This window comes from Malaya genurostris, chromosome 3, assembly GCF_030247185.1.
Source record: "Malaya genurostris strain Urasoe2022 chromosome 3, Malgen_1.1, whole genome shotgun sequence".
Lineage (NCBI taxonomy): Eukaryota > Metazoa > Arthropoda > Insecta > Diptera > Culicidae > Malaya > Malaya genurostris.
Window position 1 is genome coordinate 11,472,597 of NC_080572.1, and position 26,675 is coordinate 11,499,271.

The 26,675-nt window shown below is 38.1% G+C and overlaps 2 protein-coding genes across 2 annotated transcripts in view; both read left to right on the top strand.

Moving 5' to 3' along the window:
- Window positions 1–869: 869 nt before the first annotated feature.
- LOC131436805 (pickpocket protein 28-like) lies at window positions 870–13,284 on the top strand. The gene is made up of 6 exons (XM_058605728.1): window positions 870–1,082; window positions 1,145–1,396; window positions 1,450–1,891; window positions 12,123–12,283; window positions 12,421–12,789; window positions 12,866–13,284. The coding sequence occupies exons 1-6, from the start codon at window positions 910–912 to the stop codon at window positions 13,143–13,145; spliced, it is 1,677 nt and encodes a 558-aa protein (XP_058461711.1). The 5' UTR covers window positions 870–909; the 3' UTR covers window positions 13,146–13,284.
- A 10,194-nt stretch (window positions 13,285–23,478) lies between these two features.
- Window positions 23,479–26,675, top strand: part of LOC131438278 (uncharacterized) — a 131,343-nt gene continuing 128,146 nt past the window's right edge. Inside the window, exon 1 of the mRNA XM_058608161.1 lies at window positions 23,479–23,506. Within this exon, the coding sequence (XP_058464144.1) occupies window positions 23,494–23,506 (13 nt within the window). The 5' untranslated portion in view covers window positions 23,479–23,493. The remainder of the gene's footprint in view (window positions 23,507–26,675) is intronic.

Below are 26,675 nucleotides of genomic sequence, written 5' to 3' on the forward strand. Positions count from 1 at the left end.
TCCTGGTTTGTTTTTCCACTGTCTGAAGCCTCAACAGCAGTTTTCATAGCCCAATTGTTACAATCACGTATTGATTGTTCCGAACTCTTACAATTAATTGATTTCGACATTCATCGTCATAGCCTGCGTTACGATCCCTTTATGAAATTACCTTCCACCAGAACAAACTGTGGATTAAATGAACCATTTACTAGTATGTGCCATTTATTCGACAACTTGTTTAATGTCTTCGATTTCCAAATGTACAATCATTGAAATCTATAAAACAGTTTTTTTTATTATTGCATTTTTCAATTCGAATTTTTTGCGCGACACCCTGTAGTAATTTTATAACCTCGATTAAGGTAATGTATTCGTGCATCTGTAATGACAACATATTACTCAACGCATTCGCAACGCAGTGTTCCCTCCTGATTCCTGATTCTAGCTGCACTCATTGTTCATATCAACGAAACTCGTTTCCCGTCATGCCGCTTTGCGGTAGTCGCATCCTAGTAGGCCACGGCTCACACATGGCTGATGTCATCGATGCAACCGACTAGCAGTAAACAAAGAGCACCCCGTGAATCTGATGGGTGATAAATTCGCAAATACCCAAAGGAGCTTCTGGATGATTGCTCTGCAGCATATGCAAAATGAATTATTTAGAAAAAATGTTAATCTAATTTTTTTAGCACAACCTGCACCCTGTGGTGCGGTGTGGGTGACATTTTGAAACCTGCTGTTCGATTCAAAGCCGAAAGTAGGAGCAGCGATCCCAGGAGTAACATCTGAAGCATGCGTTCGTGCTGCAAAATTACATTTCTAATTATCTAGATTAGCATAAAAACCAACACCAACGTCTAACATGTCTCTCAGTTCCAGGTATATCGGCGTTGATAACGGTTGGAAGAACATTGGATTACCAAAATGTATCAAAGTGATTCTCGTTCGGTGAGCAACTTCGAGTTGAAGGCAATCGATGCCATCGATAATAGAAAGATTTATCGCGGACTGAAGGGCCTTTTCTTGGAGTATTGCTCGAATAGCACCATTCACGGGATAAAATATTTTGCATGCAAACGGCGAACAATTTACGAAAAGTAGGCTGGTTTCAGGACTCTTTTGGAACAATTGTACATAGTGCAAATATGTTTTGTTTCAGGATTTGGTGGATCGTTATGTTTTTCGTATCGCTGTACGGTTGTGGTAGATTGATTCAAAATGTTTACCGCAAATGGGAACAGACGCCGGTTATTGTCAGTTTCAGTGAGAAAAGCACTCCGATTTGGCAAATCCCGTTTCCTGCGGTGACCATTTGTCCAGAGACGAAGGTGAAATCGCAATATTTAAACTTTACAACCTCGTATCACATGCTACTGAACGACACCGAACGGGACAGTATGGATGAGGAGAGGTAGATAAGTTTTCATGATAGAGGTTCCCATACGATAATATAATTTTTCGCAGTTTCAATCGTTTGCGAGCTGTAGCCCAGGTGTGTGACGCTCATATCTTCACCAACATGTCACTGGGTCAGGACTTCGATCCAGACTGTGTGGATTGGCTGCGGAATGGGTCCGTATCTGCCAGGGAGATGTTAATGTTCTGCAAATGGCGCAACAATCCGACCTACTGCGATGACTTCTTCACCGAAACGTTGACTGAAGAAGGCTTTTGCTATACTTTCAACTCACTCGGGGCTGACGATTTACTGAGGCAGGAGGCTCTGCAGCAGGATTATCCTTATGTAACGGCAAACAAATCCTCACCACAGTGGACACTGGAAACGGGCTACCGGGAGGATGCGATTATCGATACTTACCCGATGAGAGTTCTGGGGGCGGGCGCCAGAGGAGGACTCAACATCCTGCTGATGCTTTACCAGTACGATTTGGACTATCTGTGCAGGGTAAGTCATTGGCATTTTGAAATTCTGATGTTGCTTTTATTGCAATTGTATTCGTTATTTCATTCTATGTAAAAATGTCTAGAAATACTGGATCATAACGGAATGTACTAATTTTATTTATAAAAAATCCTCAAATTAAACACACCAAATCGGAATGGAATCCTCTATTCATTTACTGAGTCGTTCGAAAGAGAACTTATCCATTATTTGCTAAATTATTGAATAGTTCGTTCTTTATATTCAGTGTTTTGGTGTTTTTTCACATTTCTCATATCGGAAAGTTTTGAAATCACTCTTCAAATCAAACCTTTGAACAGAGGTCATGTCATATACCATTCGACTCGCTGATGTTTTTCGAGATGGTTGCACACCGTTTTAAAAACTAGCGGTGTTATAGAAAAAATATTATTATCTGGATCCCATTTCCGGTTCCGGGTAATAAGTGCAAGAAATTTCCTCGAACATGGCATAGCCGATTCTCACAAGCTTAGATTCAAACAAATGGCGTCATGGTTCTATAAACCGATATTGAATTTGATCGTAAGCCGACTTTCGGTTCCGGAGTTACATGGTGATAAATGATTAAAGTTTCAATTTTAAAGGTGAGCTTCTATAAATGACAATATTAAGAGAAAATTAAAAATAGTTTCTTGAAACTGTTCGTTGATATTTTCTAGTTTAAAGATTTCATTATTTAATAGCAAAATTAGCTGATTCAGACTTTTTTTCACAGAAAAAAAAACAAGTTGAACTATTTGTAAATAAAACCAAATAGTAACTAGTAGAAAGTTGATTATAAAATTATCGACATTCTGGTTAGTTTACGGGTTATTCCACAAGAACAGCTATGATTATAGATCACCTATTATGAAAAATTAATTTGGATATCATAGGAGTTTTTTGCAAAGCGGCTCTTAAGAAATTTATTTACTTTACTCAGTGCAATAAAATGGTAAATACGTCGCATCAATAAAACGAGTTCCATAAATAATTTCGTTTTCCGATTCCCAAGCTTCCAAGATTTTCACTCAAAATGGCGTTTTCATTGACGTGGGACTACATGTATAACATACAAAGATTCGGAGCCTTGATACTAATCATGTTTCAGCTATACTGCTCATACTTGCATATCAGTTCCATGTGGAAAATCGGCATGTTGCGAAAACCACGGTTCAAAATGCCAAATATCGGTATTATTGCACGAAGTATTTGCAATACATTTCTAATATTTTAATACTTAAATATATTAAATTATTGAAATTTTAACTAAATGGGACTGATATCCCGATCAGATGTGATTATCAAAACTGCATCAAATCTCTTTTATTTTAAATAACACAAAATGTATCTGATTTTGGTATAATTTCACCATGGATAGTTTTTAAAATACCTAGATTTTATATCAAACATTTGTATAGATTGTGTCTGATTGTATCTAAAGACTGTCCCAGAAAGTATAGACGCACTTTGATTTCGCTGTAAATAATTCACAAGTGTTAGATATTCAAATTTTACTCGATATACTGATAATATTAGACTACAACAACAGAATATTATTCCCAACATTACTTAGCCATTGTAGACTAGCTGGCGCGAACGTTCCTCATTAAATTCCGTACAGACTTCTTGGCGACAAGTTTTGACACTTTTTTCCAATCTTTTTCGAACTGTTGAATGGTTTCGGCTGCCTAGACATGTTTCCTAAGATGTGCCTTCGTGAATGCCCAAAATTCCTGGATTGGTCGAAGTTGTTGGCAATTTGGTGGGTTCATGTCTTTTGAGACGAAAGTGACAGTTTTGGTAGTATACTATTCTATCGTTGATTTCGAGTAGTGGCAAGAAGCAAGATCTGGTCAGAAGACAACAGGATCCTTGTGGCTTCGAATCATGAGTAGAAGTCGTTTTTGTAAACATTCCTTGATGTATATTTCGCTGTTCATTGGAGCAGTGGTGATGAAGGGTTTCGAAATCTTACCGCAGCGTACAAATTGCTTGCCAGACCATAGCTTTCTTACTAAATTTTTCGACTTCAATCGATGTCTCGGACTGGTTTAACACTTGTCCTTCTCGCACCGTACAATATTGTAGTCCCGGCAAGGATTTGTAATTGAGTTTCACGTATGTTTCGTCGTCCATGATTATGCAGTTCACATTTTCAGCAAGAATCATATTGTACAGCTTTCGAACCCTCGGTCTGATCGATGCTTCTTGTTTCGGACTACGTTTTGGTTGTTTCTGCTTTTTATAGGTTCGAAGATTCAAACGTTCTTTAGCACGAAGAACATTTGACTTCGATGTGCCCACTTTTTTGGTCACATTCCGAACTGAAACCTCCTTCTTTTGCTCGAACGCCTTCAGTATACGTTTATCCAACTGAGGGTTAGCAGGACCTTTTTATCGACCCGTTTTCGGTTTATCCTCGAAGGTGTTATTCTCACCGAACTTCCTGATTGCATTTCGCACGGTTTTTTCACTTACTCCTTCCATTTTTGCTATCTTTCTCAGTGACAGTCCGCGTTCTGTGCACCATTTGTACACAATTTTTCGACGTTGTTCTGCTGAAAGCCCACACATTTCGAAACAAACTAATGAAAACGAATTAACAACTGCACAAGTGGTTAGAGAAGAGTGTAAAAAACAGGACGCAGCCATAAAAATTGACAGATTCTGAACCATTGCGAAATGGCAGCGGTTTTTGGTTGCGTCCATACTTTCCAGTCTTTATCCAGAATCATAGCATGCTTCGGGAAGCATGAACGAATAAAAATAAAACGAATAAAAATATTTTCTAAAACTTTTTGTCCTGGTTCAGATTTCAGCTCTGGAACTCAGGTTCAGAATCCAGTTCCAGAATTTGGGTTTAGAATCTAGGTTCATTTCCAGAACCTAGGTACAGATTCAATTCACGTTCATAACCCACGTCCAAAATTCATTTCCAGAATCCTAGTATTGGGCGAAAATCTAGAATACATGTCCAAAATCCAGTTCTATTATTTAGATACAGAACTCAGGTCCCGAATGCTGGTCCAAATTTTAGGTTATAAATCCAAGTTCAGAAATCGGATACAGAGTCGAGGTTCTGAATTAACGTTCAGGAGTCAAGCCCAGAACTCCGGATTCTAGAACCAGAATCCAAGTTCAAAATCCAATTCTCAATTCAGAATCCAGATTCAAAATTTATTTACAAAATCCAATTCCAGAACAGATTTAGAATTTATGTCCAGAGTTCAGATACAAAATCCAATTGTAGAATTCTGGTCTAGAATTCAGGTACCGAAACCAGATCCAGATTTATTTTTAAGATCTAGACGTCAAGTCCAGAATCCAGAATTCTGGTCCAAAATCCGTGTCCACACACTTAAAACCGATTCTCGAGCTCGACATATTGAAATGCCGAATTAGATCGGCAACATGACATTTTACTGATTCTTCAGTAATTCACATGCTCTTTTCCGAAATTCGTTAAAGTTGTCAGTAAACAACAAATATACCGAAATCAGTAAATTTATTTGCCGAGATTTCGAACAGTGATTTAGCTTTTACTGAAACTCGTTGAGGCACTTATCGTCTAATGTCTCTTTTCGATTTTGCAAAGCACTACGTCGCCGTTGCTCGTGGAGCTAGAAAAAAATCTGACTGAGGAAATAGATTTGTATATTCCGTGCAAAGATAAGTGAAATAAAAAGCTATCTACAATGCATATATACTTATAAATATCTGCTTATTTACAGGTAGAGGCGTTAATGAGCACTAGCAATTGGCAATTCATGATCACTTTTGCCGAACTAAAAGCGAAATTTCTACTGGCTAGTCCGGCAATAATTCATAGTAATTATACATTTTTCTGAGACGATTACCGAGCACTCATCTGTGCAAATCTGTTATAAAATCTAAGTGTGCAGAATCAAGATTCAGGATCCAGAGTTCTACTCCGAAGTTAAGTTAAGAATATAGGCCCAAAATTCAGATCCAGTGTTCAGAATCCAGATCCAGAATTCATTTCCAAATTCCAAGTGCAGAGTCCAATTTCATAATTCATATCCGAAATCCTGTTCCAGAATTGATGTTCAAAATACATTTCCAGAATTCAAGTACTGGTGCAGAATCTAGGATTTTGTGTCCAAAATTCAGCTCCTGAGTTCATGTCCAGAATCCAGTTCTATAATACCTTTCCAGAACTCTTGTCTCAATTACAGGTCCAGAAATCAGATGCAGAATCCAGGTCCTGAATTAAAGCTCTGAACCCAGGGCCAGAATTCATTCCAAGACGCTAGAACCAAAATTCAGGTCTAAAATTTAGCTTCTGATCCAGAATTCATTTACGGAATCCTACTCCAGAATACAGAACTAAAATTCATGTCCAGAATTCAGATACATAATACAGTCCTAGAATTGTGGTCCAGAATCCAGACTCCCAATTCAGGTCCAGAAATCTGATGCAGAATCCAGGTCCTGAATAAAAGCTCAGATCTAAGGTCCATAATACATTCCCAGAACTAAAATACAGTTGCAGCATTCAAATTTATAATTCAGATATAGAATCAAATTCTATAATTCTAGTGCAGAATCTAAAATTTAGGTCCAGAATCCAATTCCAGAATGCAGGAGTAAGTCGAGGGTTCAATATTAGGACTCAGGTTCATAATTCATTTTCAGAATTTAGATTTCCATTCGGGATCTCTGATGTAACACTCAAAAGAGCTACAAGTATTTACTTAAATTGAAAATGTTACTTGAGATAACCTTACAGAAAAAGATTTTGTTTTATCGACTGACTTGGATGAGATATGAATGCGAACTGTTGCTGTTGAAGTTGTTTATTGAGTATATCCTTAATATCTAGCTCCTATAATTGATATATTTTTCCTTTGACGGGTCTCGAACTTGACAACCTTTCCCACATTGTAAAAGTGATGCTTCTTCTAAAGGGGATTTTTTTAAAGAGCTTGCTGATTTGAAATTTAAATATACTTGTTTCAATCCACCTAGTGGTGTAATGATGCCTTTCTCATTTTCATTTTCTCCTGTATATTACAGTAGAAATTCCCTGAAATACAACAAATTCAAAAAGTTCAGAAAATAGTTTTGAAGATTTCTGTTGCATAATACTACTACATTGATACACTCCTTTGAATTTAGGTTAGTGAAAATATATTCAACTATATGTGAGAAAGTGAAGTGAGCTCCATTTTATCATATTTGATTATTATTGTCGGTACTTCCGAAACCGAAAGTTGGATATCGGCATAGTTACATTCGGTTCATTCAATCATGTACTAATATGACCTACAGATTTTTTTACGACTCTCTATCACGATTTGAATTTGGGGAAAAATTTACCGGCAGTCGGACTTGGATAAAATTCAGCAAATCATTTATGGAACTATCAATGATTTATTTGGTTACATAGTCTCATGGTCTGCAAGCTAGAGTAAATCACTAGCCAATATAAAGAGGTAGGTTATGAACAAAGTATTCCTGATATTGACGTTTTCATACTGAGTACTCTATTTACGGAACAAGGGGTTTGATCCAGCCCGGTGGCAAAGATAAGGCGCTCTAGCTAGTGCTATCGTAACCAACATCTCGGTCCTTCGGGGGTTTCAAAGCTAACAAGTCACTGAGAGCAAGGTAAACAAAATGAAGAAAATCATCATATATATGATCAAGCATATAAAAATCAACTTTGTTTCAACAAATCACAGGTATTTAGCATAAGCAAACTTTTATTTATGTTTACATACTTCTTCGTTGTTTTCGTCTTTGCTGAAAAGATGTTGGTCACAAGAACATGGCGTCCTAGCAGGAACTTTGTTTGATCTGAATGAAAATTGGAATATTCTAATGGCATCTTAAGAACTTCCTTCTCCGAGAAAAGTGAGTGACATTATTTTCACATTTTTTATGTATTCCGAAACCGGAAGTTAGATCCAAATAAAATTCCGGAACTTTGTATGGGACCTTTCATATGAATCTAAGTTTGTGAAAATCGGTTCAACTATCTCCGAGAAAAGTAAGTGACATTATGATCACATTTTTGCGTTTCTTATATAAAAAGGTTATGCAATCACTTGAAAAACCTACCAGTGAAAATCGGCCCGGAGGTGTGTGTGTGTGTGTGTGTGTGTGTGTGTGTGTGTGTGTGTGTTGACGTCATTTAGATTGCGATGGGAAAATCGTATAAAATTTTCAAAATTTGAATAAAAACTAGTAGAGTTTGTACTTCATGTTTGTTCGTGGCCGTACGAACCAACTTCGATTATACCCAGGGCCGGTGAAAGAGGTGGGAACGGTGGGTAGTACTACCCACCCGAAAATTCCACAGGTGGGTACCATCAATACCCACCTGAAGTTCCAAGCGAAAAACATTGGTATTATTAGTATTATTTAGAACAATAAGAACATTGTAATTGTTACAATAACAATAAATAAAATCTAAAGTATAGAATACAAGTAATCAAGGTAGATAAAAAACGTGAAGATATACAACAGTAAGGTGAAATGTGACAAGGTTCATTTGAGCAAGCAGAAACAGTTTTGTAACTAAACTTTCACCTTCTGCCAGAAGAGTCAAGCTTAACACATGGACTGAAAAGTCCCGGGCCTAACAAAAAGTACACGATTTTTTTGGTTCAAAATTAACTTTATTCATCAACGTAATCTCCATCAATGGCAACATAATCATACCAGCGCCGCTCTAACATTCCAATACCACTTTTGTAGAACGATTTATCTTTTGCCTCAAAATAGACCTCAGTTTCAGCGACCATTTCATTAGTGCGAAATTTCTTACCGGTGAGCATTTTTTTCAAGTCTGCGAATAGCCAGTAGTCCTTGGGAGCCAAATCTGGCGAATATGGGATCAATTCGATATTCAATTGATGTAATTTTGCCATTGTTTCGATTGACTTGTGACACGGTGCGTTGTCTTGATGAAACAGGTTTTTTCTTTCTTTGCCATATGCGGTCGTTTCTTTGCAATTTTAGCATTCAAATTTTCCAATAACTCTATATAATATTCATTGTTAATGGTATTTCCTTTCTCAAGATAAGCGATAAATAATACACCACGCATATCCTTTCCAGCTGATTGTTGTGTTTTCGGGTGCTTTCGACGAAGTTTATCAGTTGCTGTTCACGACCACATTTAACGTCAGCAAACCAACGTTTTATTGTTGTTTCTGATAGAACGGAGTCTCCATAATACTTTTCGCTTGAACGATATTTTTTCCCATCACGAAGCAGTGTAAAATTAAAACACGAAATTGTTTTTGATCCATTGTTCTAAAAATAACAAAAGTAGCGCTAATAAGCACAATAACTCATAAACTAATGAATAGAATATCATGAAATGTTAAAAGCTGTCTTGTAAAGGTTAGTATTAACTGAAAAAAGGGTGATTGCAATGAAACTAGCACCATCTATGTGTTAGGACCGGGACTTTGCGGCCCATGTGTTGTTGTGTTATTAATACAAATCACTCAAGTATCTTGTATCTAAGTACGGAAAAACCGTTTACTATCTTTCCGAGCCGGCAAAAGAAATGTAACCAGAAGTTGTCATTTTCTGCTTGCGACAACATTCTCATAAACAATAAGTTCGTCAGAGACTCGAGTGATTTGCATTGATGAGATGCTTAAGCACGACTTTTCTGATGAAAGGTGAAAGTTATGTTACTAAAAGACTTGCTCAAATGAACTTTGTCGGGTTGCCCACAAACAGTGGTTAGGTTTCAAACATCTACATCTTAACCATTTTTTAACTGATTTTCGATATACCGGCGACTGTCTCAGCTACTTTCGGACTGAAACTCCAGAGAAAATGGTGGATCCATGTTTCGTCCACTGTTTCATACCAACACAAGAAATCTTTTCAATTGCAACGAACAGCTCTCTTGATCGTTGATGCGTTGTGGCTTTTGTTCTATTGTAAGCGAACTCGGCACCCTTTTGAAAAGAACCATTTTTATGCTCAGATTTTTGAGTTGATCTGCTAACCATCTCAGCACACCTAATTTCATGAAACATTGGATTTTGCGTTGATCCGTCACGATTATCGAAACTTGAAAACCAATTTTTCCGACTGACTGATTTAAGCCACATTTCGCACTATTTTTTGCATCACAAATCATTGTTTTTAATGGATGCGAGTACGCGTAACACCTCTCAACCAATCTTCAAAGAGCAATGTTTTATCAATACATGGAATTCGAATAATTTCGAAAATTCGCAGACACAAATAAGTTTATACGGAACACAAAGGACTGCTGCCTTAATATTCAAAACACATATTGGCAGTGATTTTGAAGCTAGTTGTATAGTCCTACGTCAACACAGTAGTTTTTTTTGTCGTATTCGACCTACAAATGCGCAATTTTGTTTCAAGACAAAATATTGAGAACGCTTCAAACTTCGAATTAATGCGTTTCATGCAAAGTTATATCGAAACAAAAACTTAATATAAAATCGACCTTGTTTTTTTCAAGGGATAAATGTCATTTCCATTAGAATTAAGAAATACTTCGGTATAGTGGGTCGTTCCCGGCGGGACGTAAAATCACCCACCTGAGCTTAACACGTCTCACCGGCCCTGATTATACTCCTTGGTTTCTTTCAAAAATCGAAGAGAAAAATCGAATTTTCACATTTTTGGTGCATATCACGGAGCGGAAGTCGGATCCAAATGAAATTCAGGAACTTTGTATAGGACCATAAGACCTTTCATTTGAATCTAAGCTTGTGAAAATCGGTTCAGCCATCTCCGAGAAAATATTTGTTACACACACACATACGCACAGACATTTTCTCAGTTCGTCGAACTGAATCGAATGGTATATAACATTCGGCCCTCCAGGCCTCGGTTCGAAAGTCGGTTTTTGCAGTGTTAGTATACCCTTTCTATATGAGAAAGGCAATAACGCTTGCCAAATTTTGAAATGGTTAATTTTTTTATTTGGTAGATAATTTTTTGACATTTAACGGCTAAATATGATTTTGGGAGGCCGCCACGTCTATTTTTCTCAAAGGTCATTCTGGTTATCTAATTTTCGAACACTTTTTCAAGTATTTGAGGGCGTATTTCAGCAATGACACGTTGAATATTGGTTTCCAAAGCATCAATCGTTGCTAGTTTATCCACCTAAATCAATGACTTCACGTATCCCCAGAAAAAAAAATCGTGTGGCGTCAAATTACCCGAACGTGGATAAGCCAATTCACAGGTCCAATTGTCTAAATAATGCTATAGTTGAAATGTTCTTTCAATTCGAACATTGTTTCGACCGCAGTATGGCAAGTGGCACCATCATGTTGAAACCACATTTCGTTCATATCCATATCTTGAAGATTTGGTAACAAAAATTCATTGATCATGGTTCTATATCGATTTCCTTTCACGGTAACGCGTCGTCCTCCCTCATTTTTCAGAAACAAAGACCGATGACTCCACCAGCCTCTTCTCATTCGATGGCGATGGCTTGGCATCCAAAAGAGTAAATATAGACTGAAATTTGGTAATGACGTTCTTTATGGTGGTCTCAGATGGACAATTTTGTTCACCATAAAATTCACGAAGTGCTATATAAACAGTTTTAATTGAACACTGATTTTGAAAATAAATTTCCGCGATTTAGAAGCGTTGCTCTGGAGTTGATGATTTGCCAAACAATACTGAGTAGGAACGTCACATAAACTGTCAAAACAACAATGTATCTGAATGCAGTGAAATATGATCATTTTGAATTTCATTATGATTTTATTCAAAGAAATCTTTTAAACAACGCTATCTAGTCGAAAACTTTGAATATTTGTTATCTTCACGTTTCGTTTTGGAAAACGTCAGTTATTGTTGAGCTGTTATGCCACCTGCAGTTCAACATGAACTGCTAGGCAGACGTGAAGTGCCGTTTGCAATACACTTATAATTAGCACCGAAGTACCAAGTCCTTCCAGTTCAACATAAACTGTTATGCACCGATGAGTCGAAGACGAAACGTAGAGATAATGAAATTTCGGGCCACGGCTCAACGTCGGTTTGCATAACCTTTCTATATGACAAAGGCAAAAATATTTCGAACTAAACCTTGTTTTGTTCCGTAAAAATGAAATGTCAGTTTCCTGATATTCCGGTTTACATGAATGAACATGACTTGATCCGTTTGCACGGTGTGTTTAACATTGAGAATAATCTTCTAATATGCCATTTTCCTTTCTTTTTTCCTTCTACCAATCAGGGTCCCGTACAGGGCTTCAAAATCCTTCTGCACACCTCCAGTGAGTATCCGCAAGTTTCCAAGCAGTACTTTCGCGTGCCTCTCCATCAAGAGGTGATCATCTCGGTAAAACCACAGATGATAACCACTTCCGATGGTTTACGTCATTACGCGCCGCACCGGTAAGAGAAGCAATAACAATGAATACAAAAAAACAACGTGAAAATGAATGATTCATTTATTCACTTTACGGAGCCATCAATTTTTTTAAACATATTTTCGTTTGTTCTTTTCATCCCATAATTCATGCCGCTGGAAGCCGCCAGTGTTACTTCAACCACGAGCGTAGACTCAAGTACTTCCAAGTGTACACACAACAAAATTGCAAACTAGAATGTATTACAAATTACACGCTGAATCTTTGCGGTTGTGTCAAGTTCTCGATGCCTCGCGATGCCCAGACCAAGGTTTGCGGAGCCAGCAAGATCGACTGCTACAACGAAGCCGAGGACGAACTGGCCGGACAAGAGGTCCGGCATAGCGTCAATGAAACGTCCGCCCACAGAAGCACGTGCGACTGCTTGCCGGGTTGCACTTCGGTACAGTATGATGCGGAGATTTCACAGGCCGATTTGGATTGGAAAAATTTGTTCCAAGCCTACAAGCACCCACTTGACGAGTATCCCGGGTAATGACAGCAAGCTGAGTTGAAACTGTCCGCATACCACAGTCACTTCGTTTGTTCTATCTCTCTCTCGTTTCAGCTTGCAATTGGCCCGTTTGACTATCTATTTTAAGGAATCGCAGTTCATAACTTCAAAACGAAGCGAACTTTACGGTGTGACAGATTTCCTTGCCAACTGCGGTGGCCTACTTGGATTGTTCATGGGAGTTAGCTTGATCAGTCTGGCGGAGATTGTTTACTTCTGTTCGATCCGCCCGTTCACTCTGCTGAGGGCCTACCGGGCGAAACAGGCCAAGCTGCAGCAGCTTCCTATGTTTGTGGCACCGATTTTCGAGATCGAGAAACCGAAGGATTCATAGACTTAGCGGTCATCATCCTATCAATGAACTTTAAGATTTTATATTATGTGTTCAATTTTAGTAGATGTTGTGTGTGAATACCATAACATGTATTTGTACTAGATTTAACAATTACTATGTGAAAATATATTGATTCAGAATTGATACATGAGGCGACATCTATATTTGTCCAGTATAAACTTTCCATAATGTTTATTTTCGATTCGAGTTCCATCACCATGAAAACAGTTCTTATGCAATATTAGCAAATATTTTGGAAGAATTTTGTACTTTCGTGCAATTATTTAAAAGAATTTTGAAAATCGGATTTTTTCCTGGTGTTTTACTCTTAAATTTTATTATAGCACTAACTGTTACCATCTCAAATTTTCACAGAGTAGGGTTCGTATCTCGGGTTGAGCTTCTACAGAATAAAAAATGCAGTGCAAGAAGAAAAAAAGCTTTTTCTAGTCAATCGGAAAAGTTTGCTTTCCCCGTTTTAAATAGCGATGACTTACGGCAGTCAATCGCCGCGCCGCAACTCGGTGCTTGCCTTCATGCTTCACGTAAATAAAATTATTGTCGGGACGGTTGTTTGACAAGCAGCCGTCGCCACAGCTGGGACGACAGCGGAAAAAAGAAATAATTTTAAAGATGACCTGTGAGAAATGAATTCTTAGAGAGTGTCAGTCGAGGCTAATGAAAGGCTGTTATCTTATACCGTTTTCGTTTATTGATCAGAGCAGCCCGAGAGCTGACACAGAGTCGCCAAAACAACTTTTGATGAGTTTGTTTTAGCAACCTGGTGTCGCTCTAGATCGGACTCCAATCGCGTAGTTTCGCTCTGAAAATTTTCTCGGGTCGCACCACGCATCCAGCCGAGTTTGTTTATTTTTTCTTTTTTATATGAGTTGTTGTCTAGGGCGCGTAACACGTGTTCGTTTTACTCGGATTCAGAGTTGCCCGCGTGTAGGTTCTAAAACGAAAACGGTATTAGTAGGGTTGTTTAATAAATTCTAGAATTTTGTTGGTTATGATTATCTCGAACGATGGGCTGCCTAAAATATGACTGGGAATTCTTCCTCGTCCAAAAGCAAAAAGCAAATTGAATCAATAGCAAACGGAGTGAAAATTTGTCTGTCTGAAAAACTCGGCCGGTTGCGATGAGCACATCTCTTATAGTTGGTGGCAAAAGAGGATCGGGCACTCAACCGAAACGACCGTGTCGATGGTTATGGTTTTATGCTTTGCTGATATGGGAGGGTCCGCAAAATAGACGATGACGACGATTCCCCCGTCTAATGGGAGTCGTAACGGCCAACTGACACCTGTAACGAATGTTATTCCGTGCAAGCAAGTGGGAATCGTCAATACACTCAGCTAAGGAATCGAAATATGTAGTCATATGTTGCACTCATGCTTCTCTCGCTACAAGAATGAACGTAAAGTTAGTTTTACGCGCTTCGGAAATTGTGGGGAAGAACAGATGATACGGGATAGATGGATGCCTGTACGGTTGTCGTCTAGGTTTGTCTCAAACCCAGTATGTACTTTGAATTATTACAGCAAGGGTGAGATGAACCAAATTCGTTCACGTCTCTTTTCGGCTTTTCGGAAAAAGTTGCGTTGTGTTATGATGATGACCTTGGCGAATTGCACACCGATATCATAATGTTTTCTGCTGATTGTCAAATGAGAGTTGCTTAGGAAATAGTTTTGGGGATTGATATCAATACACCGGGGTGGCAAAACAATCAGTGGGACCATTTCTCTTGACTTTCGGTGATGAAGTTGAGTTATGAGTTGCCGTTAAACCGTTGTCCCCAAACGATGAGGCACGGCCTGTCATATTTTGCCCTAGGCTCAAATTATCTCAGATATGCCACTGTGGGAAGATACGCTAAAAAAACGCGGATAAAAATTCCCGAGCGGAAATCACAACGACTTTTTAGATATGACATATATAAAATAATATCGAAAAAAATGTGTGTTGCTAATGTTCTCTGGTATGCGTGGGCCGATCTCAAAATGATTTTTTTTTGTTCGAAAGGTGACGTTTATGCGGTAGTTTTAGGCTATAGTACATAAGGAAAATTATTCGGGAAAGTAGAGAAAATCTAGAAAATTGGTTCGTTTAGAAATGGAAATTTTCCACTCAATAAATGCTAGATCTCCGATCGGGTTGCTGCCCGCTGGAGAGCAAAATATGAATACTAGATTATTAATAAAACCGTTTGGCGCCAAACGAGCTGATTTGTGCAATAATTTCACTGAGCCTACTTGATTCACGTGTTTCTTTATTTCGAATCACATGTTCAATTAAGTTAGGGCACCAGATGAACAGCATACAGGTTTCCATTTTCCGATATATAAATTTGGGTTCAATGCCGTGAAGTCAAATTATAAAACGACTATAAGAATTGATTTTATGATTTGTTGTTTTACTAAAACTCCTGAAATGTGAATCTTATCTTCTTGATAGATATAATTATTGCTGTCACAATGCACTGAGACAACAGGATTGAGGTTTACTGCCACTTCAAATTACGACCGTTAACTTAAACACCAAAACTGTTCGGCTCTCTACTTTTTGGAACAATTCCATTCGAATTAGAAGGAAATTTTTTCGGCTTAAATTTTTCATAAGCATTTCCCATGCTATGCCTTTGAAGGATTTATTGGACGAGATTTTGTGTAATTTTTTCTCGAAACGACCTAAAAACTTCGTCAATTGCTTCGAATTGAAAGTTCGGTTATTTATTTGAGTCCAAACGTTTTCAACTGGCCCATACGCAATTCGAATTATATCAACCCAAAGGACTTCGAAATATTAAATTATTTGTATTTGAGTGGCTATGAGCAGTTTCGTCCAATGTACTCGAACCATCCCGTTTGCCTCCTGTTTTTAAATTACATCGATTGAACCGAGATTTGGGAACTCATCGACATGTTTTACACTCTCTTGCTCATAAACCGTCAAACGGATTTTGGTTGTATTTCGCTTGAATCATTTGGGACTTTTAAGAGCAGGAAAAAACAGCTTTAAAGTGCGAAGTGTACGTGTGTGTCTGATTTGGGGAAAAATGGGGGATATCGAATCGAAAACAATTGTCAGATGATTCATTTTTACGGAACATTCTACTATTCTACTTCACTGATCGCGAGCAATCATTAGGGTCGTTCGATTATTCTAACTTAAGAGTATTCGAAATAATTTCAAGTTATGAGTTGTGTAAAATTAACCATGACAGCTACAGGTACAGAAATAAAAGGAACAAGTACAGAAGCTAAGTTCAGAAAAAAGAAGGTACAGGAACAAGTGCATAAAGTACAAAAGCAAGTACAGAAATTAGGGAAACAAGTATATGAAGTACTGGCACAATACGTATTACTGTTTTTGAATTAGTTGATTTTAGCAACAAAATTTCCAAAATAACTATTAAATTAGTTAAAATTGAGAATTCACTTTGCTGGAAAAAACTCTTATTTTTAGAGAATGTGTTTAGTTGGCGAATATTCTGGACACAAATCAGCAATATTTCAATCCAACACTAAATTCTTATTAACACTCCAAATACCAAGCCTGAAAAAAAGTTGAAACTTCGAGCTGTCATAGCTCAGCTGTTTTTCAACGAATCTCAATAAATTTTACACCCTCGAATTTCGTGAAGCTCGTAGATTAATTCAAAAACAGTTTTTTTTCACACGCAAAATATGCCCTATCTGCTTTCCTATTTTCTTTCCTTTGGCATAATTGTTGCATAGAAAATATTGAACACTTTAGCTTTACCGAGTCATAACTTTGTCGTTAGTCAACCGATTTTCGAAATTTGTTCACCATTGGAAAGGTACAACTGAATTTTCAAAGGAATTTGTTGATGAGGGTCTGAGACTTAAGTTAATTTTAGTAAAGGGATCCATGACCCAAAATAGTTTGGGAACCACTGTGCAATGCAATATAACTCGGAAATTTTAAAATTTCCGATCTTCTACCTATTTTTTGAGATTCTATGGCAAACCTAAATCAAAATCAGAACTTGAGTAGTTATCCATTGCGTTTGGGTTGTGCACAAAAATTGTTCAAATCTTTTATCTAATACAAAAATATTATTATTTTTAGAGTACATTTACCGAAATTTTTAAGATTGTGAATGAAATCCAAGTTTCAGATTTCTTGTAAATTTTGTTCATAATAAATTTCCAACTAAAATAATAAAAACATATACGCCATAAAATTTAAAAGTTTTGTTTTGATTTTGTTTGGCAAAATTTTCCCAATCAAAATGTATTTGTACCAAATTTCTTTAGATTCTTTGAGCGGATATATAATTTTGTTCATCAATACATTGTTTCTGGTAATGATTCCAATATTTTCGAGCAGAAAAATGTACATGTCATCGCTTTAATTTTTGAGTTATATACAAACATGTGAGAAAAATGAAAAAATCATATATATTTATAGATTTATCGATTTTTTAAGGTTTTCTTTTGATAGTGCAAGAATGGCAGTTGGGCGAAAATTGTAGCTAGTATCACTAGCAATCGTATGATGTGTAAAAATATATCGGTTATCGCTTTGAATTTCGAGATACTTACGATAATTGTAAAAAGTCTCACCTTTTCTGAGGTCATCTATCTACAGTTTTCATTATTACTTTGGGTAGGCAACCCTATTTTTCGGTTTGTTACAGTGCATTTTATTTCTGGAAGTTGTACCTTTCCAATGGTGAACTAATTTCGTAAATCGGTTGACTAGTAACAAAGTTATGACTAGAGTTCTCAATATCCTATTCGCGATGCAGGTGCCGCATGAATGCAGATAGGGCATATTTTGAGCTTGAAAAAAAAAACTTGGAAAGGGAAAAATCAGATTTTCATTAGTTTGTCCTAAACGATCGTCAATAATGATATACTTAAAATAATCTACAGACTTCACAAAATTCGAGGGTGAAAAATTTATCGAAATTGGTCAAGTAACAACTGAGCTATGAAAGCGCAAAGTTACCGTTCCAACTTTTTTTGAGGCTTAGTGTTCCGCGTAACTTTTTTAGGCTTGGTATTAGGAGTGTTAACAACTAATAATGTGACTGAAACCAGAAAATTTGTCTCTATTTATCTGTCATCATTGTTGAAGGACAGCACAAAGAAAACAAAAATGAAATCTATTAAAAATCTTAAAAGGACAGTCTTATTGAAACAGCTTGCAAATTGTTTTGATGTTTTTCGCATGTGTTACGATATATCCATTTTAAATTTCTAAATATCGGTTAAAATGCCGAAAACCGTTAGTGGAAATTTATTTATTCAAAAATTGTGCGCATTTGAAGCGATTGTGCGTTATAATGTTTTTACGTGGAATAGTGAAGTGAGTTTCGAATGTTGCACTCTAATTGTATATTTCAAATGAAGTTTTTTGTATTTTCCAACCTTCCGGGCTACGCTGTCCGGTGTACTACTTGTATTCGGTTTTTGTTTTCCGAGTGCTCAAAGTTTTCAGTGAGACAGTCGATTTCGCGAAGTCGAATGAAGAAAACAGCGATTTAGAAGAAACATTCTTAAAAAGAAGTTTATGTAACGCTTATGTATTTTTCACCAATACAACACCGTAATATAAAAAAGACTACCGCGATTGTAATTTTTTTCGGTTGTAGTGAACCATCTAGTGGCTAATAGTTAATACGGTGTTAACGTTTTTTCGGTGACAGAGCGTCATATAGCTGCAAATTGCAGAAGCCAATTCATCCATTTATGTTGGTTGAAAACAACGTTTTATTTCTCTAATTCAGCTAAAAAAATTAGTTGAATGGAAATGAAGAGTGCCTTAGCTAAGAAATGACAGCACGTTTAATGGGTGAATTCAACTAAAAAAATAGCCATTTCAACAAATATTTTATTATTATTAAGGGAACTAGAATTAGAAAATCTAAATTAGCAAAAGTAAGATTTTTTTAGTTGTTTCAAAAAATAACTAATTAAAATCAGAAAATCAACTAATCTTTTCGTCAAAATGCTGATTTCGGTCTTTCAGTGTCTAAATAATCAGGAGAACGTCCCACTTGTGTAAAATTGTAGAATCATAGAAGTTAGAACAATAATTGAGAAATACTAAATAAATCATAACTCATCTGCTCAATTAGAATCCCCGCCAAACCCAATTTAGGTAGTTTTATTCAAAATATTGAACCTTGACATCTTCTGCGTCCACAAACTCAACAGAATCGAACAGCCTTGCTATCCAATGGAATGTCAATGGACTCCGGAATTCTTTGGCGGACCTTCAACGCCTGATATCTCTATTGAATCCCGTAGTAATTGCCTTGCAAGAGAGTCGCCTCTGTCGCAATATCGACCCGTCTTCTTGGTTTTACTTACACTTCCACATTGATACCGAACTGGTTGCGATAGCCAGCACAATTGAACTTCCGATCACGTGCACTGTAGTGTCAGTTTACGCCCCCAACGTTGAAAGGGATGTAGGCAGAAAGTTGCAAGATCTTCTCAAACAACTCCTCTCACCCTTCCTGGTTCTAGGCGATTTCAATGCACACAACACTGCATGGGGCTCCCAAAAGAACAACCGCCGAAGAGTAGAAATCCTCGAGGCAATTGAGAATTGCAACGCCGTTATTCTTAACGACGGTAGTCCCACATTTTTCAGGGGCAGCTACAAATCATCAATTGACCTCACCATCGCCTCCCAATCCCTTGTCAGGGCATGTGGTTGGTCCACATGGAATGATCTTAGCAATAGCGATCATCTGCCAATCATTATCTCCCACGATAAGCGTCCTCCCCAGACCATGCGCCAACGTAACTGGGTTTATTATAGAGCCGACTGGAAAGGCTACGAGACAGCTATCGAAAACCTGATCAGATCTAGCGCTGATCTCTTCCCGGATATGTTGGAAAACACCATTTTTCTAGCGGCTCGTAGCCACATTCCGCGCACCAGGCCCCGTAAGAGAGGCCAGAGCCAAGGAATTTCGGCGACTCAGGAACATCGCCAGGAAAACCATAGCAAATGCTAAGGTCCAAAGTTGAGAAAGCTTTTTAGGAGGCATTTCTTCAGACTCCTCAACAGCTGAGCTGTGGAGAAGAGTCAACGCATTGAATGGCAAGCGACGCCGAAAGGGATTCTCTTTAGAGATGAATGGGTCACTTACTTCCGATCCACTACAAATTGCCAACCATCTCGGTAAATTTCTCGAGTCCTTGTCGGCTGATTCAGCAATACCCACTGCGTTCACCAATCGTTTTCGGAACGCAACACTGACCCCAATATCACCACCACTGGACTCTGGTGAAGCCTACAATAAACCATTTACTGTCGAATGTTCAATTCAATGCCTACAATAAACCATTTACTGTCGATGTTCGATGTACGCGCTATTGTGTCTGTTTGGCGTTTTAGAGTGACTAAATCAAGACTCAGAGTGGCGAAATGGTAGCGCGTATGCACGGAATGCATAAGAACGCAGGTTCGAGTCCTGTCTCTGAGCGTATCTTTTTCCAAAAATTCATCTTTTCTGTTAGTTTTTCATTCGTTTGGCTTCTTCAATATATGTTTCCGCTCACTCATTGCAAAAACTGTCATTTTCTTGTTCGGCATAGGAGGCTTGGCGCCATGCATAAAAACGCCGGAAATTTCATGTACTCCCCCCTATGGTGCTTTTTCAAGATCGAAAATTTTCAAACCTTAACCGCCGGGCAGCACCCCTTAAGCATGTCCGATTTAGCTCAAATTTTGCATGAGGATATTTTTCGATGTGCTTAAACTTTTGAGCACTAGCGCTTTACGAAATTAGAGGTGATCTCAAAATATTTTCACCCTTATATGTATAAGAGCGGTAGAAATCAACGTGTTTTTTTCGGTTATGTCACTTATACCATCATATCTCTGGGACCAAAAGTCACAGCCATTTGATCTTTGAACTTGATCAATGGCCCGACAGTAGCTTTTAAACGAGCTCAAGTTTGTTAAAATCGGTGCAGCCTTCTCTGAGAAAATTGAGCGCGTTCAAATATCTTCGAAAAATGCACACACACACGCACACACACACACACACACACACACACACACACACACACACACACACACACACACACACACACACACACACACACACACAACACAGACATTTTCCGATCTCGTCGAACTGAGTCGAATGGTATATAACACTATGGGTCTCCGAGGCTTCGTTCGAAAGTCGGTTTTTCCAGCAATTCTAATACCTATAGAGAAAGGCAAAAAACAATAATAATAATAATTTATACTATTCTCATCCAGTGAAACAAAATATGTTAATTAGTAGGACATACCATTACAAAAAGACTTAACTTCGACACTTCTTCCTACAAGTACTTCATACACTCAATAATTGTAATTCTGTGCGAGCATGTTGTTTCGAGAACCCCTACAGCAGGCCTACCGTTGAAGTGCAACCACCCCAGCTGCAGCACACAGCAGGCGAGGATACTTCCACTGTGTTCACTCGAGCGCGAAGTTTTCGGCAACCTGAGCGAAGGGTCGTTCTCTTGTTTACTTGCTTCGATGCTTGCTAGCTTGTTTGCTTGCTTATCATCTTCAACCCCCAAAACCGTCAAGTAGTCCGTGTCCAAGTCCATCGTCAGTCTAATGTCTGGCAATCGAACGGTGAGCGGTGCTGTGAGAGCTAACGCAACAAAATAGAAGAGTTCCCATCGTTCAGGTTACGGTAGAGCATGTTTCGGTTTTTCGTCGGTTTTTCCCTGTCGCTAACCTGTACATTAATGGGGCCCGAACGAGTCGGTGAGCGAGCGAATGAAGCAGTTGGTGTCCCGTTGAGTCGCAGCGACCAGTTCAGTTCATTTTCAACGGTCGATTCTAGCGAAAGCCAAAACGATACCGAGTAGCTACCGTGTTGGAGCGCTGATTCGATCCCGAATATTCCTGCAGCAGCAGTGCGAAATCAGCGAACGTAAGACCGCACCGAGTCAGTCCAAGCAAGCAAGTGAATGAGCAAACGTGCGTGGTACGGTCTGGTGAGTGTCTGTGTGTCTGTGTGCAGAAAATCTTGTCTCTCAATCGGTCGAGAGCAGCGGAGAAAATGTGAAAATCGGAAAAGCAGTTTTTCCGACCCCGACAGTTGTGACGGTGGGAAATACTTCTCCGCGCTCGGCGGTCAGTCAGTCAGTGTCAGTTGGTCTCGCGGTGAACGTGCGGCAAGGTTGAAAGGTGCTCTTCGTTTAACAGATTTATTTCGTGACAGTGTTGTGTGGCTTCGCAGAAGCAAATAAGAAGTAGAAGAAAATTTAGAGCATGGTTTAGACGAATCCGAGAGATTAGCATAAAGTAAAGCGAAAAAAAAAATCCCCAAAAAAGTGAGAATTAGCATTTTCCTTCATGCCCATTTGGCACCCGGAGCGAGGATACTTTTTTTGTTTCTTCTTCTTCTTCTTCCTCTTGCTTGATGAAGAGGAAAAACGGCTGGAGCTATTTGAGCGCTGATGTAATTTTTCGTATTTTTTTTCTATTTTGCTTCGCTCAACCGTCGGAATCTTAGTGAACCAAAGAAAAGTGTATGAATTTAGCCGAGATTTGCCCGATCGCCCGACTGGGTTTGGTTAGACATTCGCAGCGATGAAGGGAAATGTGAAAAGCGCAAAATTTCCCGTGTATGTTGACTGGCTGGCTGACTGACTCGGGGAAAAGCAGCCTCTGTGTGTGATGAATTTTTGATGCTCATAAAATCAATATTGTGAGAGGCGAGAGATCCAGCAGTTTCGAAAATTGATTTTCATCTCAAATGCTCGGACCGGACTAGCAGCAAGGGCCACAGAGAAATGTGTCCGATGATGGCCATGCACCAGCAACAGCATCGGATGAACTTTGCCAACAAGAAGAAGAACAACACACAAAAATTGTGTCGATTACCTTTCATCTCCCGTGTCCGTGTGTGCGTGTTTGCATGACATTCTTTTGAGTCACAATGGAAACAAGAAGGAAAATGCTATGCTGGGAGCAATTTTCCCTCGGTTCATTGTTCTCATCCGTGCCGAAGCAATAGAAAATGCAGTTATTTCGAAAACACCAGCAGACTCATCTCTGGAGAGGCAAAAGTGGCAATTTCGAGAAAGATGTCCTGCTCTTTTCCATCTCTCTGTGCTGTGGCATCCTCGCCGTCAACCTTTCTCAATCCTTTCCGATTTCCCCTGATCACTAGTGCGCGCCAAATCCCATGTACGCCGAACAAACTCTGGCCCGCAACAGTCGGCAATCGGCGGACAGAGCAATCGACCTTAGGAGAAGACCGAGTGTAGCGCAGCAAGCCGTGGGAATTTCGGACGAAAGACAAGAAACACCGTACACTGGGGTTACTTTGGCTGGCGAATGGTACGCAGTGGTATGAATAATTTAGTATTTTTTTCACAGTGCTCCGAAACGGGATGATGATAGTTGACCAAACCGAAGGTTCGATGACTAGAGCTCATTGAATGGGATCTGAAATACGGAGTCCTGTCGTTTAGTTGTAGAGTGGTCTGGAATGGTCCACGGAGGGTGGCTCGTGTTGGGTTGTGATAAGAAGCAGCTCGACAAGTAGATTATCGGTGAACTGTTAACAACTTACATACATAGTTGTTGAAAATAGACGAGGGGCGGCAACGGGATGAAAGTCGGAACTGGATTCGATAATGTCTCACGATGGGTTGATTGTGTACGCACTCGGGGTTTCGAAATTTTCCGAAACTATTCCAATAAAGCGATTATTTCATAACAGCCGCTGGGAGTTTAACTTTATCATGTTTGGCAGACTGTTGCAAATATGCTTTCTGTCGGTCGGGCTGGATCAGTTTAGGCTATGATCATTTTGGGATAATTACATTATTTGCTGAATGTTCAATTAAAAACATTTAATATTTTAGTTCTTGTATAGAAAGGTTAACTCTCGCATAAGGGAATATTAGCTTTTCATCACAAATGAAATCTAAATTAACCTTTTTCGTTTTTATAGACATGAAATTTCACTCATATTTCATACGAATTGAAAAGTATGGTTTCAAAAAGGAGTGATATAAAAGGTGAGACATAACTGGATGATGTGAGAACTGTCAGAGGCATAACTGAATGACGTGAATACGAAAAAACTGACATGCTTTTTCCACACTTCCGAATATTGATAAACGTAGTAGTTGATGGATTTTGTGAATTTTGCAAAATTTCAATGCTTTACTTGCATAATTGTATCGGTGTAACTATAAAAGTATATTCGCAAAATTCCGGGACGGGACCACCAGGGACGATCCGTGACGTTTTTTCCTCATCGGTGATGACTGAGCTGCCGGCATGTGCATGTATTGGAATGCCGGATCCGGCATAAAATCCATTTGGCTGCCACCGATATTCCTCGCCGAGTTTTTCACGGTGCCGACGGTGCGAATTTTTCCCGGTGTCGAGCTACAAATTGTATAGCGATTTGAAAGAATATCCACAAATCGAAAGCTGCCATCTTAGATTTTAGGAATTCTTGAATTATAAACTATTGATATCCCCTCGTCAAGCGTGGACAAAAAGTATCTATAATTCATGAGAAACTATAAAATATTATTCACTTGAATACTGATATAATATGCACTTCATAAACTAGATATTTTTAGAGAATATTTTACATGTCACTTGTAATTACATGTAAAAGTGATCTTATTTGAGTATTATTCAGTTCTTTTATAAAATGATACATATTGAGCATCAGTTAGGTTATAAATTGAATTACTAAATTGATCTTCCTAAACGACATGTATAAATGTTTTTCCCTTATATTTGTCAATTGAAAATACTCTTGGTTAATAGCCAAACATAGTTTGTGGCTGTTTTACTAGCGAACAAAACGAGTCGTAAACCCACTCTGGTCAATCATTGAAAATAATCCCTACTTCTATGTGTCGATTCGTCGGTTTGCGGTTGAAATTTTACGCGCCTTATTTTGGCACTGAATCTCCCCTACGCTCGTTCATACCAAACATCTCAGAAAACTTGAATTTTGAGTTTTTTTTTGTGATTATCTCATACTACTATTACTCATACTATTTCCAGGGATATGCAGAAAAAATATTTTGCTGCGTTGAATATAACAAAAGATATTTAAGATTAAGTTCTGCCCATTCTTGTCCAGAACGAATTTTGTAAAGCTGCACAATAGTAAAGTATTCGCTTAAAAAAAACAGGACCTTTTGAAGAAAATAATGAACAATTTAATCTTAAATATTATCTAACGTTTCCACCCGAATTTTAATTATGCACTCATTAGTTGAATGTAATGAAAATGTAATTTTTCCCTTTGCTACTCTTGAAAAAAGAGCATTTGTTTCATTTGTTAGTACATAACATAAATGTGATTTTGTTAGTAATTCTGCTTTTCCTCTACAGCTTTCATAATTATTTACATTTTTTGGGTTTAAGAATTGATGTTTGACAAATGTCTAACATTTTACTGATTTAAACGGATTTTTTTTCAAATCTTTATACTTACTATGTATTTGCATATTTTGGTTTTTCGTTCTTCGAGGTACGTTTATCAAACGGAAACATCTCTGGAGCTTATTTTCGATCTCGCGAACGATTGTATCATCCGAAAACAGTGACAGCCAACAACAGTAGGGAAGGTGAGGAATATCGAAAAGAGTATACTGTACAGAAGCTGGTCTAGAAGACTACCTTGGGGAACGTAGGTTGAGATACGAAAAGCGCCGGTCCCTGGAGTGAAACTTAAAATGATCTATCGTGAATGATTTTTGTCAGAAAAACTTGATCAATAAGCCCGTCGAGCTAAATATTGTCAAATGCTATTTCAACGTCGACGGTTTTGTTTGACGATGTTCACAACTCTCACTATCTGGTGCGTTATTGAATTAATCCTTTCTAAAACCACACTGTTCTGGTAGGAGGATGTTGTTTCGGTTTACGTTTACGGTTTACGAAATACACGTTCGAGGAGAATCTTTTGAAACATTTCGCTGCTTATTGGCATATTTTGTGTTGGTAAAGAAAATTAGCAATTTGTCAGTAAAACAAATTTAAGGTAGCTCTAACTAACACTTAGTATCAATGCTATATAACAAATGACCATGTATTCGATTAAAAGTGACTCATAAATTGTCATAAATTTGCGTACAAGCTTTCTGTCCGTGCTTGTTGGCTACATGGACTATATTTTTAATCTAACAGAAAACATTTTACTCAGTTGATTTGGAAATTATCTCATAAAATATTAGTGGTTCCATTGGAAATCATAATTTTTTGGCCCATTTTTTTTTACTTTTTGCAGCATCAGCATTGATAGTAGACTAACTTTTGAGAATGGCCAAAGCTTTTTAGAAATTTTAGAAAACATACATCTCAAAAACGGATTGGTTCGATTGATTTGGTGTATTCGGTAATGGTATATGGAGAAAATATACACTGTAGAAAACTGTTAAATTATTTTCGTTATTTCACAAATGAAACTTAAAAATCACGAAAAGATTCAATTCGAAATTTAGCATACTCTCATAAAATTGGATAGAAAATAATAAAGA

Excerpts from the sequence above, each read along its gene's own strand:
- LOC131436805 (XM_058605728.1), top strand. The coding sequence starts at position 910 with ATGTATCAAAGTGATTCTCGTTCGGTGAGCAACTTCGAGTTGAAGGCA. Across the intron at positions 1,083-1,144 it reads CGGCGAACAATTTACGAAAA|GATTTGGTGGATCGTTATGT; the intron begins GTAGGCTGGTTT and ends GTTTTGTTTCAG. Across the intron at positions 1,892-12,122 it reads ATTTGGACTATCTGTGCAGG|GGTCCCGTACAGGGCTTCAA; the intron begins GTAAGTCATTGG and ends TCTACCAATCAG.